The 24,616-nt window shown below is 43.2% G+C and overlaps 1 protein-coding gene across 5 annotated transcripts in view; it reads right to left on the bottom strand.

Moving 5' to 3' along the window:
• LOC114656568 (general transcription factor II-I-like) overlaps positions 1-24,616 on the bottom strand; it is a 174,241-nt gene that overhangs the window by 100,634 nt on the left and 48,991 nt on the right. For all 5 annotated transcript variants that reach the window (XR_007935624.1, XM_051930782.1, XM_051930781.1 and 2 more), the window contains exon 4: positions 16,145-16,264. Coding sequence is in view for 4 of the 5 variants with exons in the window: in XM_051930782.1 (XP_051786742.1) it covers positions 16,145-16,264 (120 nt within the window). In the remaining variant the exon portion in view is untranslated. The remainder of the gene's footprint in view (positions 1-16,144; positions 16,265-24,616) is intronic.

Below are 24,616 nucleotides of genomic sequence, written 5' to 3'. Positions count from 1 at the left end.
AGTGCGCGTCAGGAGCAGAGACTGTCAGAAAGAGAGGAAAGCAAACAAATCAATAGGGCTGTTTGGCTTTTAAGTATTTGAAGCACCGCGGCACAAAGCAGTTACAATGAAGGCAGCAGCTCACACCCCCTCCATCAGGAGCAGAGAGAGAGAGACAGAGAAAAACAAACAATCAAAAATCAATAAGTGCCCTTCGAGCTTTTAAGTATGTGAAGCACAGTGCAGCATGTCGCTTCACGAAGCAGCTGCACAGAAGGTAGCAACGTGAAGATAATCTTTCAGCATTTTTAGACGAGCGTCCGTATCGTCTAGGTGTGCGAACAGCCCCCCTGCTCAATCCCCCTACGTCAGGATCAGAGAAAGTCAGCGCAAGAGAGAGAGAGAGAAAAGTAAGTTGGGTAGCTTCTCGGCCATCTGCCAATAGCGTCCCTTGTATAAAATCAACTGGGCAAACCAACTGAGGAAGCATGTACCAGAAATTAAAAGACCCATTGTCCTCAGAAATCCGCGAACCAGCAAAAAATCCACGATATATATTTAAATATGCTTACATATAAAATCCGCGATAGAGTGAAGCCGCGAAAGGCGAAGCGCGATATAGCGAGGGATTACTGTACCATGTTACTGATAAGAGTCTAAGAAGATTAAACTTACATGCTTCAGCACACTAAATATTCGTAAAATTACGCATTACAGGTGCTGACAGAATACATTTCCATTTTTTATGTGGTAGGACTATCACTTTCCTACCACAATACAAAATTTGTTAGTATCTCCTCAAGTACTTGCTTTCTGTGAAAAGCAAATTCTTGCTTTAATAAATTATGTATAATGCCTTTGACAACACTCAACACTTAGTCATTTTCTCTATTGCCTTTTAAGAATTTACGGCAATCTCAGCATTCCTCACTACATCTTTTATCTTTAATGAATTACTACTTTCTCTTTAGGAAACTGTATTAATCTAGATAAACTATACCATTATTTAATTCATAGTTGTTTAAAAATTATATAAAGGTATTAGAACAAAGGACTCAGCCTTTTGTCTTGGCATGAGGTATAATGAGGTATTATGTAGAGTTATTCTCTGTTTGTGTGTGTGCCTTTTTTCATTATTTTTTTAATGTGTTTACAAAAGTATAGTTTGATATGGAGTAGGGAATCCATTCCGGGATTCCCGGACATTTTTCATTCCTGGGACTCCTGTAATTCCCGGGAAAATGGGAACGGCCAAGCTCGCATATATAGCGTGTAAAAATCAATCAAGAAATAACAGAGTTATAGTTGAAAATAATTAAGGTGGCGCCATTGCTGCAGCTTGCACTTCATCAGACAACAGCTTTGATCAGCAACTTGAAATTGCAATGCGTCAGTCTGTTGCATCCGAATTATCTGTGCCAAGAAACTTGCCATCACAGAATGATGACAAGAAACTGGATGCATCAGCAAAATCTGAAATGGCAGTGTTTCAGAGCAACGACAAGCGCGGGCGTTGTTTAGAACAAGTGTATCAGTATCTGATGATTGTGCCGCCTACTTCAGTGGAGGCAGAGCGTGCTTCTCAGTGGCTGGTGTACTTCTGCACGAAGGTGCGCTCTTACCTGGCCGACCGCACACTGGACACGTTAATAATAATAATTCATTACATTTATGTAGCACTTTTCTCAGTACTCAAAGCGCTATTCACACAGGGAGGAACTGGGAAGCGAACCCACAATCTTCCACAGTCTCCTTACTGCAAAGCAGCAGCACTACCACTGCGCCACCTGTGAGGACGTTATGCTTTCTACGCTCTTCTTACCGCAACTAAAGATACATGTATTTATATGACAGCATGAACTGCTTGCAGATAAGGTTAGTCTTTTATTTGTGTCAACATATTGCAGTAGTTTTATTAAAAATAAGTGTTGGTCGTTCTAAAACCGTTCACATGTGAGATGCCCGTGCACTGTGTCATCCCCTGGAGCCCGGGATTCCTGAATTCCCGGGAATGGATAAACCCATCCGGGAATGGATTCCCTAATATGGAGTAAAAAAAATAGAAAGCCTTTCATTTCTATACTTTTTCTCCAGGGTTACAACAAATGAGGGCATTTTATTAGCTTGGGGGATTTCAGAGTTGGGTTTATAAACAATGAAATGTCCGTCATGAACTATCCAATTTATCATATCATACAGAAGTACTGTACTACATTTATTCACATATAGTTTCTGTCCTTTAACTGAAAAATGGATAACTGCTTAAAATCAATACTAAAAATTCAAACATCATTACATTGCCAGTGACATGAGAGCATATGCTACATATCTAAGTTGAACGGCATGCCCGGAGTGCGGCTACTTTTACTTCCATTGCAATTTCTTTCCATCTGCAAAGCAGAGTAAACATCTAAGAAACAAATCGGGCACGTTCATGCTTATACTTTAGTCACCTGCTTGCACAAGAGACTTTATGTAACAATACGGTACATTCTGCAGAATAGATCTTTTAATGAATAAAAAAAAATGTTAATGTGGAAGTAGTCTGCTTTTTCAATTTCTTTGTGAGATGTTTAAGATGAAAAGGTGGATAAAATATTCAGATACAAGTGTCAGTCGGCTTTGCACCCCTAGGAACCAAATTACCCAAACTATTCTACAACATTTCAGTAATTATTTACCATTCTGATACTGATCTTTCTGATCATAAAATGTCATTACGACTGCAATCTACAAGAATTCATAATTAATTGCAGAATTACGGTATTTGAGGGCTTCTCTAGAGTGCCTCTTTCTCTTGCACGATTTGGCTCAAAAACTAATCAGCGCATTGTCATCTCATAACAGGTTTAAGTTTCAAGTTTGGTATTTTTTCCATCCACCTGATTTAGCTCTAGACCATCCTCAAGAAACTGTGACACACAGACACACACACATCATTAAGATATCTACGTTTTCAGTATCAGGGGACCCTAAAAAGTCAAGATCCATTGAAAACCGAAGACTGAAATTTTTGATGAATGTAAAGCTTTCACTTCTCAACCATTGACAATGGTTTATGGTGGGGGAGGATGCAAAGTAAAACAAAAAAAAAAAGGTGAGAGGTAAATGCATAGGAGGAAGGAATATTTTCAGTCAGATAACATAAAATCAGCTATTTCCACTAAGCTACTTTCTAGACATTCACTATATAATTTGTGTACTACATTGTAATATTTTGCATGACATATGAAGTTATTACGCTACATTATATTTTTCATGTCAAACTATTGATTTTTTTGAAGGAAACAATTCGAACCTGTACTTATAGTACCTCCCTCTTCTCAAAAACAGTAGAGTGAGCTGTGGTGCGCCCACACACGCAGAAAGACCTGTACTAACATCCTAATAACATACAAATTGCTCTCAGCGTGCCAGGAGAAGCAATGCTGTCGAGTATACTTCCCACTCTATCATTATGCTGGTGATGCTTTCCCAAACCTGGCACACATCACACTGCATGCGGAGGCTCCCTATTTCCTTTTGAAATACAGAAAAAAAAATATAGTGTGTGTTGTGCACTATAACTTTGAAAAAAATTGGTTCACAAATGCCTCTGTTTTACAGTTTCCATGTATATTTTGGCTTTTGTCTTTTCCCACCACAGCAAAGTAATAAGACTTGCCACTCTACTTAGTCTTTCATGCCAATCTCATTTCAGAAAAGTGTAATTCTCTAAAATCAACATTTATTCAAATAAGGCAATCACAACACAAACTTTCGTATTTAGCCTGTTGCAATCAGCACATAGTGGAAACCTATTCACCTTTCTACATTGAATTCAAAGGAAGATATGGCATCATAACTTTTTCTGAAGTTCCAGACAGCTTGCATTGCCCCACTCTAATAGAACTTACAAGAGTAAAGTGAATAGGAGAATGTGCAAAGTAATGAAGCTGCACTCATGATGCGGCAAACAAAATAAATGTGTCTAACACAAATACTAATTTTATACTGAGACTATATAGCACATGGAGAATGGCTACAATCTTTTAATTACTGGATTTATTTCTTTTGTGCACACCCTTTTGATATGTTGAATTCAAAGGCAGATGAACAACTCTCTTCTCTCCTATCCAGCAAATAAATCAAACACATGAGAAAAATATTTTAATTCTGAGCTTACTAGGGGGCTCCGCCCCCTGCTCGCTTCGCTCGCCAACCCCTGGCGTTGGGGCATGACAAAGAGTGAGATGTATGAATTAGATATAGAATAGTGTGCAGGTTTGGATGATGCCTATATAAATACAAAATAGAGTGTTTGGCATAGAGTAATGTTTTATCGGAATATTTCTCTGTATACAACATTAGTAGTAAAGATGGTGTCTTGTCTTTGAATGAGTCTTCCTTGGCATGGATCATTTTTAATTTTAACTTTAATGTGAGATGAACGTCTAACACATGAGAAGGCAAAATAAAGTTGTGCATGTCCAAAAACGGGTTCAGAGAGGTAGATGCCAACCTTGTCCATGGTTTGTCCTTGTGATTTGTTGCTGGTCATGGCGAATGCAGGTTTAATGGGGAACTGTCGGTGTTTCAATGTAAAAGGTAATTCTAGGTCAGAACTCGTAAGGTCAATTCCAAGAATGAGAAGAGTATTGTTAGCATGTGAATCTGAAAGAACTGTTGCTTGAATAACATCGTGTGTTATGGTGTTGACGACTAACCGTGTGCCATTGTATAAACCCTGTTTAGTGTTAAGGTTTCTTAATAGCATGATTATTGTTCCGTTTTTAAGGGTAAGGTTGTGTTGTGGTCATTCGTCCGGGTTAATAGTGTTCAAAAATTCTAATGGGAAATTCAGATGTTCATTGTCGTCATCAGAGTCAACTTTGTCAGAGCTTAGAAAGAGCCGTGTCTCTCCAGGAAGTAATGAAATGACCTGGTTAATAATGTGATTAACATTAATATTTTTTGGACATAATATAGTGCGTTGTGTTAACCACATATGCGAAAGCAGTATGGGCCATTGCCTTTTGGTGTCCTGTTATGTTCTCTGGTAGATGCAAAAGCAAATGAACTATTGTAGGATCTAATGTAGTTCATAAAGTTTTTACTTTCAGGCACATCCTTAGTTAGAAGCTTCTGTAGATATTCAGGATATGAATGTAAAGGAGGCAGTCTAATCTGCCCCTTTTGACAACAACGTGTAAATTCATTATTTGTATTGCCAGTTGTTTCTTCTGTGAAGTTAAGTGAATGACAATGATTGCAAATGACATTCATTAATCCCAATGAATTTTCCTCAATAGTGAACTCATTATTGAAAGCGTTGTCAGCCAACTGGCGTAAGCGTTTAGCAGACGTCTGGTGTTGATGTCTGCGACGGGCATGTTTTGCTTGTGGTGTTTGAGTGCCGCGTTGTTGCATGTCCATTATTTGTGACGCGCTATTTTTGAGTTTTAATTGATCCGCCTCCGCTTTGCGCAAAGTCCGTTTCACTCTACGTCGTGCATTGTTTGTATCGTGCCTTGTCCGTTTTTGTATGTCGGTCAGTTGAGCTTTCTGCTTTTTGAGTCCTGCTTGCTTGTTTTCTGGCCGGTCATATGCGCGTTGCTTTGCTCCCTTTTATTGTATGTCTGAGACGCGAGCTCTTTCTTTTGAAATCGTGCTTGTTTTGATGCAGCACTTTGAGACGCGCGCTGTATGCATCTACGTTCAATGTGTCTGTTCATTTGGGCACGTCTCTGTAACGGGGTTACTTGAGCTTTGCGTTTTTTGATCCGAGACATTTTTTCTCACGTATTTTCCGAAGCACATTGTATGCGCCGCCGTGTATTCTTTTTGTTTCATTCGTGTTCGTGTGTTTGGTTCCGTTATCCGATCCGAATAGTTTTGTACCCGTGACCGTGTATGCATGACTTGTTTGTTCCTCAGCGTGCGAAATATGGATAAGTATTAAGGAGGATAGCACTCACTGTTAATATGGAGCCTTTTCTCCAGTTGAACGGTTAATAGTGCTTTATTTTAATGAGATCCACCTATGCTGCCTAGTGTGAAGGTTTTGAGATGACGTATGTTTAATATGGACGTTTCCTTTAGATATGTGGCTTTGGGTGTCACTTATTGATTGGGGGGGGGTGTGTGGGTGAGGATTGTTGTTGAGCGAGCGTCTTCTTTCGTTTTGTGTTCCAGGGGCTTGTTGAATCCCCCTCTTTGTGTGTGTCCCGTCCGTTGCTTGTAGGGTGTGTGGGGTGGTTTTGTGTTCTTTTTTTTTGTGTTCCAGGGGCTTGTTAAATCCCCCTCTTGGTGTGTATCCCGTCCGCCCTTTCTTGCGCCTGCGCAGTACGTCTTTTTGCAGCTACGGCCCATGGCCGGATGTGCCTGCGTCCATCATCCGGTTTAGCATTCTCGGTTAGTAATATGGAGGTTTTGTGTTCTTTTTTTTGTGTTCCAGGGGCTTGTTAAATCCCCCTCTTGGTGTGTATCCCGTCCGCCCTTTCTTGCGCCTGCGCAGTACGTCTTTTTGCAGCTACGGCCCATGGCCGGATGTGCCTGCGTCCATCATCCGGTTTAGCATTCTCGGTTAGTAATATGGATAGCACACTGTGAATGGCCACATTCATTTAATATTAATTTATATATTTACTTTGTGTGCAAATGTTTTCCTATGATGAAAATGGAGATGAAATAAAAAATGCTATCCTTCTTTCCCTCACAGTGCTACTTCCATCCATCCATCCATTCTCTTCCGCTTATCCGAGGTCGGGTTGCGGGGGTAGCAACTTGAGCAGAGATGCCCAGACTTCCCTCTCCCTGCCCACTTCTTCTAGCTCTTCCGGGAAAATCCCGAGGCGTTCCCAGGCCAGCCGGGAGACCCCGGGGCCTCCTCCCGGTTGGACGTGCCCAGAACACCTCACCAGGGAGGCATCCAGGATGCATCCTAATCAGATGCCCGAGCCACCTCATCTGACTCCTCTCGATGCGGAGGAGCAGCGGCTCTACTCTGAGCCCCTCCCGGATGACTGAGCTTCTCACCCTATCTTTAAGGGAGAGCCCAAACACCCTGCGGAGGAAACTCATTTCAGCCGCTTGTACTCGCGATCTCGTTCTTTCGGTCACTACCCATAGCTCATGACCATAGGTGAGGGTAGGAACATAGATTGACCGGTAAATTGAGAGCTTTGCCTTATGGCTCAGCTCCTTTTTCACCACGACAGACCGATGCAGAGCCCGCATCACTGCGGACGCCGCACCGATCCGCCTGTCGATCTCACGCTCCATTCTTCCCTCACTCGTGAACAAGACCCCAAGATACTTGAACTCCTCCACTTGAGGCAGGATCTCGCTCCCAACCCTGAGAGGGCACTCCACCCTTTTCTGGCTGAGGACCATGGTCTCGGATTTGGAGGTGCTGATTCCCATCCCAGCCGCTTCACACTCAGCTGCGAACCGATCCAGAGAGAGCTGAAGATCATGGCCTGATGAAGCAAACAGGACAACATCATCTGCAAAAAGCAGTGACCCAATCCTGAGTCCACCAAACCGGACCCCCTCAACACCCTGGCTGCGCCTAGAAATTCTGTCCATAAAAGTTATGAACAGAATCGGTGACAAAGGGCAGCCCTGGCGGAGTCCAACTCTCACTGGAAACGGGTTCGACTTACTGCCGGCAATGCGGACCAAGCTCTGACACCGGTTGTACAGGGACTGAACCGCCCTTGTCAGGGGGTCTGGTACTCCATACTCCCGGAGCACCCCCCACAGGATTCCCCGAGGAACATGGTCGAACGCCTTTTCCAAGTCCACAAAACACATGTAGACTGGTTGGGCGAACTCCCATGCACCCTCCAGGACTCTGCTAAGGGTGTAGAGCTGGTCCACTGTTCCGCGACCAGGACAAAAACCACACTGTTCCTTCCGATTCCGAGGTTCGACTATCCGACGGACCCTCCTCTCCAGAACCCCCGAATAGACTTTTCCAGGGAGGCTGAGGAGTGTGATCCCTCTGTAGTTGGAACACACCCTCCGGTCCCCCTTCTTAAAGAGGGGGACCACCACCCCGGTCTGCCAATCCAGAGGCACTGTTCCTGATGTCCATGTGATGTTGTAGAGACGTGTCAACCAAGACAGCCCTACAACATCCAGAGCCTTGAGGAACTCCAGCGTATCTCATCCACCCCTGGGGCCCTTGCCACCAAGGAGTTTTTTGACCACCTCGGTGACCTCAGTCCCAGAGATGGGGGAGCCCACCTCCGAGTCCCCAGGCTCTGCTTCCTCATTGGAAGGCATGTTATTGGGATTGAGGAGGTCTTCAAAGTACTCCCCCCACTGACCCACAACGTCCCAAGTTGAGGTCAGCAGTGCACCATCTCCACCATATACAGTGTTGACACTGCACTGCTTCCCCCTCCTGAGATGCCGGACGGTGGACCAGAATCTCCTCGAAGCCGTCCGAAAGTCGTTCTCCATGGCCTCGCCAAACTCCTCCCATGCCCGAGTTTTTGCCTCAGCAACCACCGAAGCCGCATTCCGCTTGGCCTGCCGGTACCTATCAGCTGCCTCCAGAGTCCCACAGGACAAAAGGGACCGGTAGGACTCCTTCTTCAGCTTGATGGCATCCCTTACCACCGGTGTCCACCAACGGGTTCAGGGATTGCCGCCACGACAGGCACCGACCACCTTATGGCCACAGCTCCGGTCAGCCGCCTCAACAATAGAGGCACGGAACATGGCCCATTCGGACTCAATGTCCCCCACCTCCCTCGTGACATGGTCAAAGTTTTGCCGGAGGTGGGAGTTGAAGCTACTTCTGACAGGGGGCTCTGCCAGACGTTCCCAGCAGACCCTCACAACACGTTTGGGCCTACCAGGCTTGACCGGCATCCTCCCCCACCATCGAAGCCAACTCCCCACCAGGTGGTGATCAGTTGACAGCTCCGCCCCTCTCTTCACCCGAGTGTCCAAGACATGTGGCCGCAAGTCCGATGACACGACCACAAAGTCGATCATCGAACTGAGGCCTAGGGTGTCCTGGTGCCAAGTGCACATATGAACACCCCTATGCTTCAACATGGTGTTCGTTATGGACAATCCGTGACAAGCACAGACGTCCAATAACAAAACACCACTCAGGTTCAGATCGGGGGGGCCATTCCTCCCAATCACGCCCTTCCAGGTCTCACTGTCATTGCCCACGTGAGCACTGAAGTCTCCCAGCAGTATGAGGGAGTCCCCAGATGGTATGCCCTCTAGCACACCCTCCAGGGACTCCAAAAAGGGTGGGTACTCCGAACTGCTGTTCGGCGCATACGCACAAACAACAGTTAGGACCCGTCCCCCCACCCGAAGGCGGAGGGAGGCTACTCTCTCGTCCACCGGTGTAAACCCCAATGAACAGGCTCTAAGTCGGGGGGCAATAAGTATACCCACACCCGCTCGGTGTCTCTCACCGGGGGCAACTCCAGAGTGGTAGAGAGTCCAGCCCCTCTCAAGGAGATTGGTTCCAGAGTCCAAGCCGTGCATCGAGGTGAGCCCGACTATATCTAGCCGGAACCTCTCAATCTCACGCACAAGCTCAGGCTCCTTCCCCTTCAGAGAGGTGACATTCCACGTCCCAAGAGCCAGCTTCTGTAGCCGAGGATCGGACCGCCAAGGTCCCCCGCCTTCGGCCACCACCCAACTCAAACTGCACCCGACCTCCTTGGCCCCTCCCATAGGTGGTGAGCCCATGGGAAGGGGGACCCACGTTGCCTCTTCGGGCTGTGCCCGGCCGAGCCCCATGGGTGCAAGCCCGGCCACCAGGCGCTCGCCATCGAGCCCCACCTCCAGGCCAGGCTCCAGAGGGGGGCCCCGGTGACCCGCGTCCGGGCGAGGGAAAACGCCGTCCAAATTTTTTATTCGTCATAGGAGGTTTGTATAACCGCTCTTTGTCTCATCCCTCACCTAGGACCAGTTTGCCTTGGGTGGCCCTACCAGGGGCATAAAGCCCTGGACAACGGAGCTCCTAGGATCACTGGGACATGCAAACCCCTCCACCACGGTAAGGTGGCGGTTCGAGGAGGGGACAGTGCTACTTTATTTCTTAAAAACTAATGTTGAATGTTGTGTGCTTATTCTGTGTGTGTTTCTCACTTTGAAAACACCTGCTCTGCAATCTAGTGCTGTCTGTTTGCTTTGTTTTCTTGATCCAACTTGGGGATTGTTATCTGATCTTAAGTGTGACTAGACCACATCTAATACATGTTCAGCAGATATATGCAACTTATTCATCCATTGTCAATATTTCTTGAAAAAAATTAGTGACAAAAAGTTTTTTGTGTTTTTTTGTCTTTCTAAGTGGATTACTGATTACTGGACTTATTCTAATATGCAAGCTTTCGAGGCAACTCAGGCCCCTTCTTCAGGCTAGGGGCCGGAGTTGCCTCGAAAGCTTGCATATTGTAATCTTTTTAGTCAGCCAATAAAAGATGTCATTCTGCTTGACTTCTCACTACATTCATAATGGCTAACACGGTACAACACCCTAGTACTATGGACTTATTCAGGTATGTTCACGTACTCAAGACATTGAGGAACACACTGCAGTGGTCTAGTATGTATTTTTCACAAAATCCCTATAAATGTTGTGAACCACTGTTTAAAACATTTGTAAATTTGCAGAGAGAGAGACGAGAGCAAGAGCGAGAGAGAGAGACACACAGACACGAGAGAGAGTGGGCTGGCCGCCATAAGGCCGAGAAGGCAGTTAAAGAATGCACTGGGCTTGTTTTTAAAGAGACTGATTCGAGCATTGTTTTAACCTCGTTGTATTTAATGAAGACATTTTTCTATTGGGGCGGCACGGTGGCGCAGTGGGTAGCGCTGCTGCCTCGCAATTGGGAGATCTGGAGACCTGGGTTCGCTTCCTGGGTCCTCCCTGCGTGGAGCTTGCATGTTCTCCCCGTGTCTGCGTGGGTTTCCTCCGGGCGCTCCGGTTTCCTCCCACAGTCCAAAGACATGCAGATTAGGTGGATTGGCGATTCTAAATTGGCCCTAGTGTGTGGGTGTGTTTGTGTGTGTCCTGCGGTGGGTTGGCACCCTGCCCGGGATTGGTTCCTGCCTTGTGCCCTGTGTTGGCTGGGATTGGCTCCAGCGGACCCCCGTGACCCTGTGTTCGGATTCAGCGGGTTGGAAAATGGATGGATGGCTGGATTTTTCTATTGGATTTTAACCTCCACTTCTGTTTACAGCGATCGGTTCATGCATTGTTGAAATGTTACTTTTCTTGGTTGTTTATTAAATTACGGATTTTTCAAATGTTCATTTTTTTCCCTGTGCTTAAAACTCATTAAAAAAAGTGTTTTTAGCGAGCAGTTTGTAGTGCTACAGCACAAACTCTTGCAATGTTAGTTTTCTCTGTTGTTCAAGGTTTTCTCAGTGTTATTCAATGTTTTTACATTTAGTTTACTATTACGCTGTGCATTCTGTGGTTTAATTAACTATATTTGTGTTTAAAAATCTTTAAAAAAAATACATTTACATACAGTTCGTATGGTCTGGAACAGATTAATTGTATTTACATACAATCCTATGCGGGAAACTACTTCGGGTCACGACCAAATCGGGTTACGACCAGAGTTTTGGAACGAATTACGGTCGTGACCCGAGGTTCCACTGTATATCCAAAGAATGCAATATTGGAGTTTTCACAAAGGTTTTAACATAAGCCCATTTGAAAGATACTTATACTTTGACTGCATTACTAAAGACTGATTTAATTCAAAGTCTAGTGTTGCTGTGTTAGTCATATAATTTTACTTTCCTACATTTGTGTCTATTATGCTATGCCATATTACTACTATTGTTATTATTTCTGGATTATTATCTACAGTATGTTGTTTATGACAAGTCCGTGCCTTTAGCACATAGTTATTACACATCCAGTTGTCTTGTCTGCCATTGTTTCAGTGAAGTAGCTTGTAGAGTACCATTTTTATTAGCTTGCATTTTTGTTTTTTTTTAGTATGTGATCATTTAATTTTGAACACAGCTTATATGATATGGTTAGTGCACTTGGTTTAAATACACTCAATCCAGGATCAATCATTGTCTTGAATACTATCCTTACCCTTTCCTTTAGTCCATTAATAATTTACCTCAGTATTTTCTTATGGCCTCACAATTTCCTGGCCACAGGAAAGGGGGTAGGGGCAGGGATGGCATCTTGTCTACTGACTCTTTCATTGCACTTTCCCTGACTTTGTAGTCTATAAAATTATTTGGATGGATGGATGGATGGATAGATGGATAGATAGATACTTTATTAATCCCAAGGGGAAATTCACATACTCCAGCAGCAGCATACTGATACAAAAAACAATATTAAAGAGTAATAGAAATGTAGGTAAAAACAGACAATAACTGAATAATGTTAACGTTTACCCCACCAGGTGGAATTGAAGAGTCGCATAGTTTGGGGGAGGAACGATCAGTCTGTCAGTGGAGCAGGACAGTGACAGCAGTCTCTCACTGAAGCTGCTCTTCTGTCTGGAGATGACACTGTTTAGTGGTTGCATTCGATTCTCCATAATTGATAGGAGCCTTTTGAGCGTCCATTGCTCTGCCATGGATGTCAAACTGTCCAGCTCCATGCCTACAATAGAGCCTGCTTTCCTCACCAGTTTGTCCAGGCGTGAGGCGTCCTTCTTCTTAATGCTGCCTCCCCAGCACACCACGGCGTTGAAGAGGGCACTCGCCACAACCGTCTGATAGAACATCTGCAGCATCTTATTGCTTGTAATCTTATATCTTGAGATCACAGTTAAATATCTTTTCTTGTAAGAAGTCTCAACTGTCAATTTTATTTGTGCACAATTAAGTGATACCACATGTGTATTTTTTTTATTGCCTAAAGGCATTTTTACATACAGTTTTTTTTTTTTTTTTCATACTTTGGAGCAATTTCCCACATAGTACGGTTCACTTAGGTAGATGTTGACATGCCAATTCCACTTTTAGTCTCAAAGCCTCTTGATCTCTATCACAACTAGATCAAGTAAGTAGCTGATCACGTTTAAAAAATAAATAAATAGTATAGATTCACTTGTAATCGGGTAGATCAAACCACAAATAAAGTTCTTCAGAAATTAATTACCCTTGTGACCTATAATCAAACCATGTAATCATACACCACAAGAGTGATGCACACTGGTGGGGTGTTCTGTCAATACAATCAGTCTTGGGGCACGATGTTGACACTGGAGACATATTAACTTTTATACTTTGTAAGAAATGTTAATGAAACATTCCGAAGTGAACACTGTAACAAATACATACAGTACTAAAGACAGTTGACATATGATCTGAGAAATCTAAACAGAGTTGACATTAGGCTACTGGATAGTAAATACACATTAGACAGTGAATTTAAATTTACCTAATACATCTACAGGTAGTCTCTCCAAGTTACGGATATCCGACATATGACTTACGAACAGGGCCGCAGCTGCTCCTTCATCTGTCTGGGGGATGCGACGCAGGCTCCTCAGTAACTGCTGCTCCATCATCTTCGGACTGGGGATGTTGCAAGCGGTGGCTGGAGGAGGCGATTTCGCTGCTCACGCAGTGTAGTGTCCCTCGGGCAGCACCAGCTGATGAATGGGGCGGTGGGAGCCGCACCCCATTCATTTTAAGTGAGCGGCTGGGTGCGAGGAAAGCGGTGACCCAGGTTCCATAGTCACCAGGGCCACAGCTACCGCTTGTGTGCAGGACAGAGGCTTCAAAACTCGTCTTGAAGCTTGACGACCTTGGATTGGGGACGACCATCTGCAGATGGATTTTCTCTTTCCTCACAAACAGGCCCCAGGTGGTGAGAGTCGGCAAACACACGTCCTCATCACTCATTTTAAACACAGGAGCGCCACAGGGCTGTGTGCTTAGCCCCCTCTTGTATTCCTTGTTCATCCACGACTGTGTTGCAAAACACGGCGCAAACACCATCATCAAGTTTGCAGACGACACAACCATCATAGGCCTTATCACTGACAACGATGAGACGGCCTACAGAGAGGAGGTGCTGGCATTGAGTAATTGGTGCCTGGATAACAGCTTGTCTCTTAACGTCAGTAAAACCAAGGAGATGATTGTGGACTATCGGAAACAACAAGGCAGAGAACACCAGGCCATCTATATCAGCGGCGTAGAAGTTGAAAGGGTTAACAGCTTCACATTCCTCGGAGTAAACATCACAGAGGATCTCTCGTGGACCCTTCACATAGACACTGTGGTTAAGAAAGCTCGCCAGCGGCTCTACTTCCTGAGAAGGCTGAGGAAGTTTGGCATGAATGCCAACATCACCTCAAACTTCTACAGGAGTGTGGTCAAGAGTCTGCTGACGGGCTGCATTACCGTCTGGTATGGGAGCTGCTCTGCCAGCAGCCGGAAATCACTACAGAGAGTGGTGAAGGCAGCAGAGCACATCACAGGCAAGAGTCTCCCTGCCATTGAAGACATTTACCTCCATCGGTGCTTGCGTAAGACAAGCAGCATCATAAAGGACCACAGTCATCCAGCACGCCAGCTGTTCTCCTTGTTACCGTCTGGCAGACGATACAGGAGTCTGGCTGATCGGACTGCAAGGCTTAAGAACAGTTTTTACCACCAGGCCATTCGACTCCTCAACAGCAACACCTGAACATTTACATACACTTACATTACACCTACACTGCACTACTCACACACAAACTGTACCTGCACACACTCTGAATACTGACTGGAACATGCATCTGCACTTTATGGAATATGCATCTGTACTTATAAAACATTATCTGTGCAATAACTGTCATTTGTACTTGCTGCTCATTCAACTCATATTGCTCTATAACTTCTTTTAAAACGTACACATTTTATTTTATATGGCTTGTCTATTTTTAACTTGTAATTTTTTTTTAAATTATTTTTTAGCTTTATTGGATCTAGGCTGAGTGACTTGTTTTTCTCGTCATACACATTTCATTGTATGTTGACCCTGTGTTAACCTATATATGACAAATAAACCTAAACCTAAACCTAATGGGGCAGTTTGCTGCCCGCCTAACACGCCGCTGCAGCTACTGCTCCTGACTGCCCCGTTCATTCTTGGTGGGCGGCTGGTGATGCTGCAAGCGGTGACCCGGTTGTGGCTGAACGGAGGCCATTGAGGGTGAATGAAGTGGCGGGGGGCAGCATTGTATAGTGTGCCTCGGATGGCTGCCGGTTGAATGAGGGTGGTGGTGGGCGATTTACTACCCGCCTTTGGCTGCACCCTGTTCATTCTCGGTGGGCAGACGCTGCAGGCAGCATACTGTATGCAAGTGGAGGTGACTGTGTGGTGGGCGAATGGTGAATTGCGCCTTGCCGCCCCAATTCATTCTCAATAGCAAGCCTGCTTGTACTGTTACGTACATAGCAAGAAGTTGTCTCTCATCAGTACATCAGACGTGCCGATGAGGGGTGCCTTCCTGCTGTGATAGTGTGTATAGTGCTGTGCAGAAGAGCTCATCTTAACCTTTTGTCTTCACCCTTCAACAATGTCTCTGAAACACAAATCTGATGCAAGTGCTGGTGATACAGTAAAGAAGAGAAAAACCATCACCATGGAAAATGAAGTAGAAATAATAAAAAGTTCAGAGAGAGGCGAAACTCCATCATTCATTGGCAGAGCACTTGGTTACAGTCGGTCAACAATAGCATTTATTAAAATAATGTACCTGTTCCGACTTACATACAAATTCAACTTAAGAACAAACCTACAGTCCCTATCTCATATGTAACCCAGGGACTGCCTCTAATGTCTAAATGAAATTGAAACACATCACTGCATGACCTCAGCAGAGCATGCTATAGAGACGCCCAGATGAAATGTTTCCTTTCTTTAGCATGTAAAGTAACATATTTTCATGTACTCTTGTAGTTATCAGATGGACATTCTGCTCACAGAGCAGTTTTTGGTAAAAATTTTTTTGCAAATGTGGTGGTGCACAAGTGTGTAAGATTGATTGGTGAGTCAAATGAATTCCATCCAAATGTATAAGTATGCTAGAAGATGGACTAGCACTCTGTCCAGGGTTGGTTTCAACCATTCATTTGATTTTACTGGGAAACAGTCAGTTAAATGAAAATATCACTGAGTACTGCTTGAATGAAGATGTCAATTTTGCTCCCTTACCATAGCATATGCAAAAGTAGTCATCCACCATCTTCTTGAGTGTGTCTGCATCATGAGGAGAAGTTTCAGCTGTAGATGGAGTTGGAACAGACTGCTCTAATGCACCTTCTTCTGACAAACCTATGCAGAGAAAAACAATTGTTGAAACAGAGAACTCAAGCTGTATATTACCACCATCAAAACGGGACAATATTAAGCAAAAACAAAACATAAGGTTTATGTAAATTCACTGAAAAACACAATACAGTAAATAATCAGTAATAGTTTAAGATTTTTTTCAACTGGAAATATTAGTCACATGGAAATTTTGATTTGACATGGTGTGATTTTCAAATTGCAAGAGCTGCAATTTATATTATCATACACATTATAAAGAATTTCAGCACTACATAACCAGTCTATCAAGTTTTTCTCTTTTTACTTTTCTTCCACATCTGCTTGTTAGAGAAAAAAAATTGTGTGGGGAAACGCAAAAACAAGCACATCTTTTACATACAGATGTTTTTTTTTTTGCCAGCTCCTACTTGTACCCATTATTGTATAATTAAAAATCCAGAGGGGTTCAGTAGATACAAGTATTATATATCTGTAAGTACTTTTCAGATTGAAACTTTTTTGTTGAATAAATAAGAGATGAGTTAATGATTGTTTCTTCAGAATAACAATGCATTAATTATTTTACATATACACATAATGCCTCATTGCCACATTATCCCACCACATAAATAATTAAAGTTCAGGTTTTTCTCACTCATACCACCACTCCTAATGACAAATTACAATACAAAAATTGGCCTTCTCCTGGTTTCTGTCACAGTTTCTAAACACTGACTTTTAACGCATAGTCTCAGGATACTCCAACCCACAATAAAGCCACTTCACAAAATCAAGCCAACATGTTACATGTACTATGTACTGTGATGTAGTGGAAGACATTGTTCATTTTTCTTATATTGGCATATTTAATAAACATTTTAATAAACACATTGGTATACTTAATAAAATCAACATCTTAAATGTAATCTTGTCTGTAGCGCAGTGATAAGCACTAAAGTTTACCGCTATTAGCAAAATAACCTATAAACAAGACATGTACCAAAGTATTTTTCAAAATATTTTATAAAATCAGTATGTTAGTGAGCCTTAGTGAAAATTAGTTTGCCTATTCATTTTTGCAACCTCTCTTCAGTAATTTATTAACTGTGCAGTCTACAGGGTGAAAGCATTTGATATTATTAATCTCACTGTTACAGTCAATGTCACTGCTCATATACTGTATACTGGTGGAAAATATGTGTCTCTTTTTTTGTTTCCAAAAATTTTTGGATGTCCTGCTGGGCACAATTTTAGCAAAATAAAAGGTTAAAATGGTGACAAGAACAGAAATATTGAATGAAAGTTGAATGGAAAAGCAAAAGTGCTATATAAATGTAATTATTATTTTCAGGATACTGTAATCATCTTTTCATTTTTGCAGATGACACTGGCATTGGTTCATGGCTTAAGTGAACCATTGCCTGAACAGGGGTGCTACTTCATCCCAGGGCACATTAACACATACTCACTCACACTGAAACAATTAAGAGTGGCACGTGGCTATGACATGGTTTTAACATACCAGCCATTCTTTTGGCCACAGTTCTGATCTCCAGGGCCACTTAATAATTCTTGATTTGTAATTCTTTAAAAATGGAAAATGTAGACTGTATAAAAACATTCCAACATTAAGCCAAAATGTTACAAGTGAAACAGAATTTTAATGAAAACTGGCATCTAATTTAGTGTTGATTTTAAATTAACCGATAAATGTCAAAAAGCAACAAAAAAACTATCCCTAAGCATTTAAAGCAAATAGGCCCGATAATTATGGAACTGATGTAAACCATAAAAACTGCTGCTATTGCTAAGTCTTAGAGAACATTTTGCATGTAATTTATACCATTAATTATTAAATTATTTGAACAAAAATAATTAAAACTAGCACAATTTTGCTTTCATAGCCCAATGCACTGAATTTATTAAATGATCTTAATATAGTGAAGGAACAATACAATATACAAATCAAATAAGCAATGTTAAGCAACATTTAGGCCAAAGAAACTACTCATTAACTACCAGAGAGAGCACAACAGCTTCTGGGTACTATATGTACTTGTAAAAGCAGTTCCTGAGATGCAAAAGTTTACATTTCTAGGACTATTACGTAGCAAGCTAAATGAGCAGGGGCCTTATGTATAAACGGTGCGTACGCACAAAAATGTTGCGTAAGCCTGTTTCCATGCTCAAATCGCGATGTATAAAACCTAAACTTGGCATAAAGCCACGCACATTTTCACAGTAGCTCCAACCCTGGCATACCCAAGTTCTCCTCTCAGTTTTGCAAACTGGCGGCACCCAGCGTCTAAGCAGTGCTTTTGCTCCAGTGTGGTTTCCCTTTCTTTTTAGATCCACATCCCTGACGTGGCTTTATCAAATACACTGAAATTAACCACATATTGTTTATTAGTTTAAGGCATCTGATTGTAATTAACCTGTAACTAGGGCTGGACAGAATGACCAAAATTCTGTATCACGGTATTTTTAAAAATTATACCAGTTTCACGGTATTCAACGGTATTTTTATCCCCCATGCATGAGTGGATGTTAACCACATTTTCCACTGCAATTACTGCAGTAGACTGGCTAAGAATAACCTATTCCACTGTCATGAGAATTGTACATTGTATAAAAAAACATTTTAATGTGCACACAAGTATTAATACAGGTTTGCATGGCCCCATAAAGGGATAGTTTTCAAGGGGGTGGCACTAATGAAGAGAAGGAATCACATTGCATGACAGATGCAGTCAAAAAGAACCATTTTATTGAACAAATTTTGCAAACAACTTAAAACTATAATTTTGACAACATATTTTCAACCATCCAAAGATGCATTTAGAATTGTAAAATATTCAGAGGTGCTTGTCAAAAGTTGTATTGCACTGAACATGTCTTAGAAAAGGAAATAAAGAATAAATATTTTTTATAAACCAACTACACTTTCTGTTAATGTTAACAATCTCTGTCCACTGACATGTTAGCTATATAGATTGTAATGGTGTTGGTTATCTTGATGCACTGCTTGCTTTTTTTGTCGTAGGCAGACCTCTAGCAAATGCGTCTACAAGTGAAGTCTGACTCGAGTGTCCTCTAGCTTTTTCAGTTTTACCTGAGGACATGGAGGGCGCCAATCCTAGTTCCATACAATCATGGTACTCCAAAGCATGTTTTTCGGCTAAGGTGGTGCAGCAAATTGCTCGTGTTACTGCCTCCAGAGACAACTTTAGCTCAACAGCATTTGCAGTAAATAGTTGTTTGGTCAACATCCGACCTTTTAAAACCAAAATCTCCAGACAACAGACGTGGCTCCTTTTTTCGGCAAAAGTTCTTTTGTGTCATCACGTTCAACTTTATCATTTGCTACAGCTTCAGTTTCGGAATGTTCTCTGTTAATTTTTACCGCTCACTACCTCCTCTAACGCATGTACTCCGTTTAGCGGTGTAGCAGTGAAAAACGTCCCCCCTTAAACAGTTTCTCGCTGCGCCACGTTCCGAACGTTGTTTAGGCTATTTAAACCGGTATTGCAGTATAAGAAAAATCCATATCATAACAAAAATAAAAAACGGTTTTCGGTATGAACCGGTATACCTCCCAACACTACCTGTAACAATATAATGGTCGACAGAATGACCAAACTATTCCAAATAACATAGCGTTGTTACTCTCACTGCACCTTCTTCTACTTTCAGCTGTTCCCATTAGGGGTTGCCAAATCGGATCATCTTTTTCCATATTACTCTCACTGCACCACTCGGAGCAGCTGATCGGAAGTAGAATTATTGGTATACAGCATCAAGCACATGCTGCCTCAGCTATGCTGCCTATTTGAACTGCTCTCATCTGACAAACACTTCAGAGCCTTTCCTGTACGGACCTGGCGGTTCAGAAACAGTTTCATCCCAAGAGCTATAAACGCACTCAATCAATCCATCACGTGCTCCTTATAGAACTGTTTGTACTTACAAGTACAATTACCTCACTGTAAACTTGTGATACAGTTGTAATATTGCACAACCTGCGCCACTTTATAAAGCGTGCATTTACATATGATGATGATATCATTTTTAAGATGAAGTGCAGCAAAATATGTTTATTACACTATACAGGTAAAATGTTAACGTCATTTAAATAATCTATATTGTTAATAATTAAACATGTGAGGACACGAGTGCAACGAGCTGGCGCCCCCATTATTCCCGCCTCACACTGGACACTGGAAAGACAGATGGATAGAATAATTAAAACGTACTGCAAAGATATTTCAATGTTCCTTAAAAGTTTTGAAGAATCGGCTTTCTAAGCTTACAGATGGCTTAACATCTATTACAAAGCTGATTGTGTGGCGATTGGTTACTTGGAGAAAGAAAAGGAAGGACAGGAATTGGAGGTTAGTACGTTTGAAAGAGACAGTACTGCTGCAATAAATGATTTCATCAAAGGCTGTGCACGGCGCAGCAAGCATCTTGCGGGAGGCAGGAACAATCTGTGGACGAGGTGCCTGCTCGTCACTATCACTGAGCCACCATGTCCCCATGTTTAATAACATGCTTTAATTCCTATCATCATGAAATTTATATCAAGTATACATCTCAGTATTTTAATTATTCAGAGAGCTGTAATATCACAAATGTAATGGATTCTGTGTCCTGTCGGAGGAAGAGAAAGCCCGTTTAAGAAGCACATAGTGATTCACACACATAGAGCACATAGAAGAACATATACAAAACATAGCATTTAATGTGCTACTTTAGTTACGATGGTATTTGAGAAACTAGTAAATTAACGATTTAAAGATGAAGTTTATGATGTTCTACTTTAATAACAAAATAAACTACGTGATTGAAGTGGAAATTTCGAGATTAAAGTTGGCATTTCGAGCTTTTTTCTCACTGTGCCCCTATTTTTTTTTCTTTTCTCTGTACCCTAATATGCTTTCATATGACACTCAGATGGTGGGCTACGACTCGCCTTTTCACAGCGACTTTGATATCTGACCTCTTCATTTTTTATTTTGGGCACTGTGCGACTTTGTGAACTTGAACTTGAGTTTCTCCGACACTCTGTCACTCGATCAACTTCCTTTTGTTGATTATATCACTGTTTAAACCAACAAATAGTAAGTTTTTTCCTTGCCTTCACTTGATATTCGCTGAAATTCTTCTATTTTCCCCCGTGCTTTTACCATTGTCTTTTCACAGAAGGCTGAGCCTAAGGGCTATTTATATTGGTTTGCATATTCAAAGAGGCGTAATTCTGGGAGGAGCTGGGGCGGGACAGCAGGCGCGTGCATGTGCGTTGCTTTTCATTCTGACCGGGATTTATTTAGCAGAAGAATGTGGAAGTTGGCAAACACACAGATTTATGCAACTGGATTTTTTTGTGCGTACATTTCCGCTTTTGTCCCGCACGCCATGTTATAGTGTGAATTCTACGCACAGCATTATACATGAGGCCCCCAAGTGATTCAACAGGGATATCTATGTAAAAGAATCACTTTATAATATAAGTTACAAACTGTGTCAAAACATGTGGCACTTAGGAAGTTACAGAGAAGTCAAGTCAAGTTGGGGAGCATGCACTGGTATAGTGTGTTGCCGCACCCACTACATGACGAAACAACTCGGGATCCCGGTTTGCAACCCCCCAGGTAGACATGCGGTCCAGTCCCACCCTCAGGAAATGACCTTCTATCTGTCGCAGCCAGGTGTTACATGGGCGACCCCTTGGCCTGGTCCAGCCACTCAGGTCCCCAACAATGAGGATCTTACAAGCTGCATCACCCTTGGGGAAACGCGCCACATAGCTGTAGTGCCGTAACTGATGCTCCCTCATAATGCAGGTAATGTGCCTCATTTGGGACTCCATAAGAAACCGCTCATTCAACACAAAGTCAAACCAACGGTACCCAAGGATTCTCTGAAGAGACACAGTACCAAAAGAGTCCATTCTTCATCTCAGGTCACTAGATAGCGTCTATGTCTCGCAACCATATAGCAAGACAGGAAGCACCAGGATTCTAAAGACTTCGTCCTTTTGCATAGATATCAGAAGCGCCACAAACCCCTTTCCAGAGACCTTATGACCCCCCATGTTCTCCTAATCTATCTACTGACTTCATAGGCTGAGTCACCAGAGACATGAATGTCACTGCCAAGGTTTAAGTAAACCTCTCAACAAGGTCGACATACTCTCTGCAAACAGACACACTGCTGATGGCTGTGCCCAAGAGATCATTAAAGGCCTGGGCAAGCCCAGACTCTCAGACTCCTCACTCAGTCTCTTGAGCGCCCCGATCAGAGCCTCCATTGAGTCAAGATCCGTGAATCTTTCTTCACCAACAGATGCCCCACAGCAGCTGGACCCCACGACCTTGCCCAACACCCAGTCCATACAAGCATTGAACAGAGTAGGAGCAAGAACACACCCCTGACTAACCCCAGAATCAACTGGGAAAAACGCAGAGGTCCTGCCTTCACTCTGCACAGCACTCACAGTACCAGTGTATAGGCCAGCCATGGCATCCAGCAACCTCGTGGGTATCCGCAAACCCTCAGGATGTCCCACAGGGCAGCTCGATCAACTGAGTCGAACGCTTTGCGAAAATCGACAAAGGCTACAAAGAAACTTTGCCAATATTCGCGTTTGTGCTCCATGAAAACCCTCAGTGCCAGGATGCAGTCAATGGTAGACTTCTTAGGCCTAAAACTAGACTATTCCGGTCGCAGGTAGGTGAGCAAGTGATCACGGATCCTATTGAGGACGACCCTAGCAAGGACCTTACCTGGTACTGAGAGCAGTGTTATCCCCCTGTAGTTGCAGCAATCCAGGCAATCACCATTCCCTTTCCAGATAAATACGACAAGTCCCATTTTCCAGTCAGTTGGGATGATGCCAGTCTCCCAAATGGAAGCAAAGATTGCTTGCAATGCCAGGAGGGCAGCCTTACCACCAGCCTGGAGAAGTTCACCCCGGATACCACAGATCCCTGCAGCCTTTCCTCCCCTCAGCTGGTTCACCATCTGTGCAATCTCAGTGAGGTTGGGTGGTTCACAGCTAATTGGAGGATCAGCCTCAAGTACCGTGGACCCAGAGATATCCAACATCCTAGCTGGAGGATCAGCTTTGAACAACTGTTCAAAGTACCCAGCCCAACGGGTCACAACTGCAGTGTCATCCGTAAGGACCATTCCATCAGCTGCCCTCACAGCGACTCTTTAAGGAACAGATTTGGATGTGCTTAATGTTTCGATTCCTCTGTAAGCAGGATGTGGGTCGCCAGACCACAGATGGTGTATCACTTGCTCACAGATTCCTCAAACAAACGCCTCCTTATCTGCCCTCAGTGCCCTCGCAGCCGTCCTTCTCAGTTCACGGTACAGACCAGAGTTGCCATTGAGCTGTGCGCTGCAACTCCTCCCGATAATATCCACGGTGCCCTGCGAGATGAAACACCGGTAACACCAACACACCCCTCAGCAACCTTCAGGGTCTTGTCACAAAAGGTCTCCCACATCACATTAGGATCGGCAGTCGTACCCAAATCTGCAAGTTCCCCACACAAACTGCATGCAAACTCATTAGAAACAGCCTGATCTTGGAGTCTGGCCAAGTCCAGGCTCACTTTCCTAGTAGGTGGTAACCTGCTGGACCTAAGCTGGATTCTAAGAGTAGCAACAACAAGTCTGTGGTCAGAATTCATAAACTGGGCACTTCTGTAGACCCTCCACTTTTGCAAGAGCCTCCAGTGTCTACCTACAAGGATGTGATCGATCCCCTTCGCCGTACCACCAGTATTGGAGTACCAAGTCCAACAATGCGGTTCTGGGTGCTGGAACCAGGATCCAGCGATTCGCAGCCCCTGACCTTTTGCAAAGTCAAGGAACATGGAGCCACTTTCACCACGGTCACCAGACCCATGGGGACCGAGACAATCCTCACAGTCAGCCCTGTCAGTGCCAGTGGCTGCATTGAAGTCACCCATGACCAGAGGAGTGTTGCTAACTAAGGTTATGTCATGATTCAAGAAAACTGCACTGAAATGAATCATGATTCTCAAATTACAGAGGGGGTCTATATTGATATGGAGAACGTAAGTGCTTTACAAGATGGTTCTGCAGTATGTAACTGAGGGCATTTCAAGATAAAATGCAAAGGGTATCACAATGTAGACATCATGTGAGTACTTTAAAGATCTGGATGTACAATATAAAAAGGCAGCATACATAACTTTTCAGTGTACTATACTTTTTTTTTTTTTGTTCTTTATTTCACCTTATGCAATTTCTTATATTAGGAATTTGTTAGTTTTTGCATACCCCTTGGGGTCAGAGCGCAGGGTCAGCCATTGTACAGCACCCCTGGAGCAATTACAG

The sequence above is a fragment of the Erpetoichthys calabaricus genome, chromosome 8, assembly GCF_900747795.2.
Source record: "Erpetoichthys calabaricus chromosome 8, fErpCal1.3, whole genome shotgun sequence".
Taxonomy (NCBI): domain Eukaryota; kingdom Metazoa; phylum Chordata; class Cladistia; order Polypteriformes; family Polypteridae; genus Erpetoichthys; species Erpetoichthys calabaricus.
The sequence above is the reverse complement of the archived record's forward strand: the minus strand, read 5'-3'. Positions and strand labels throughout refer to the sequence as shown.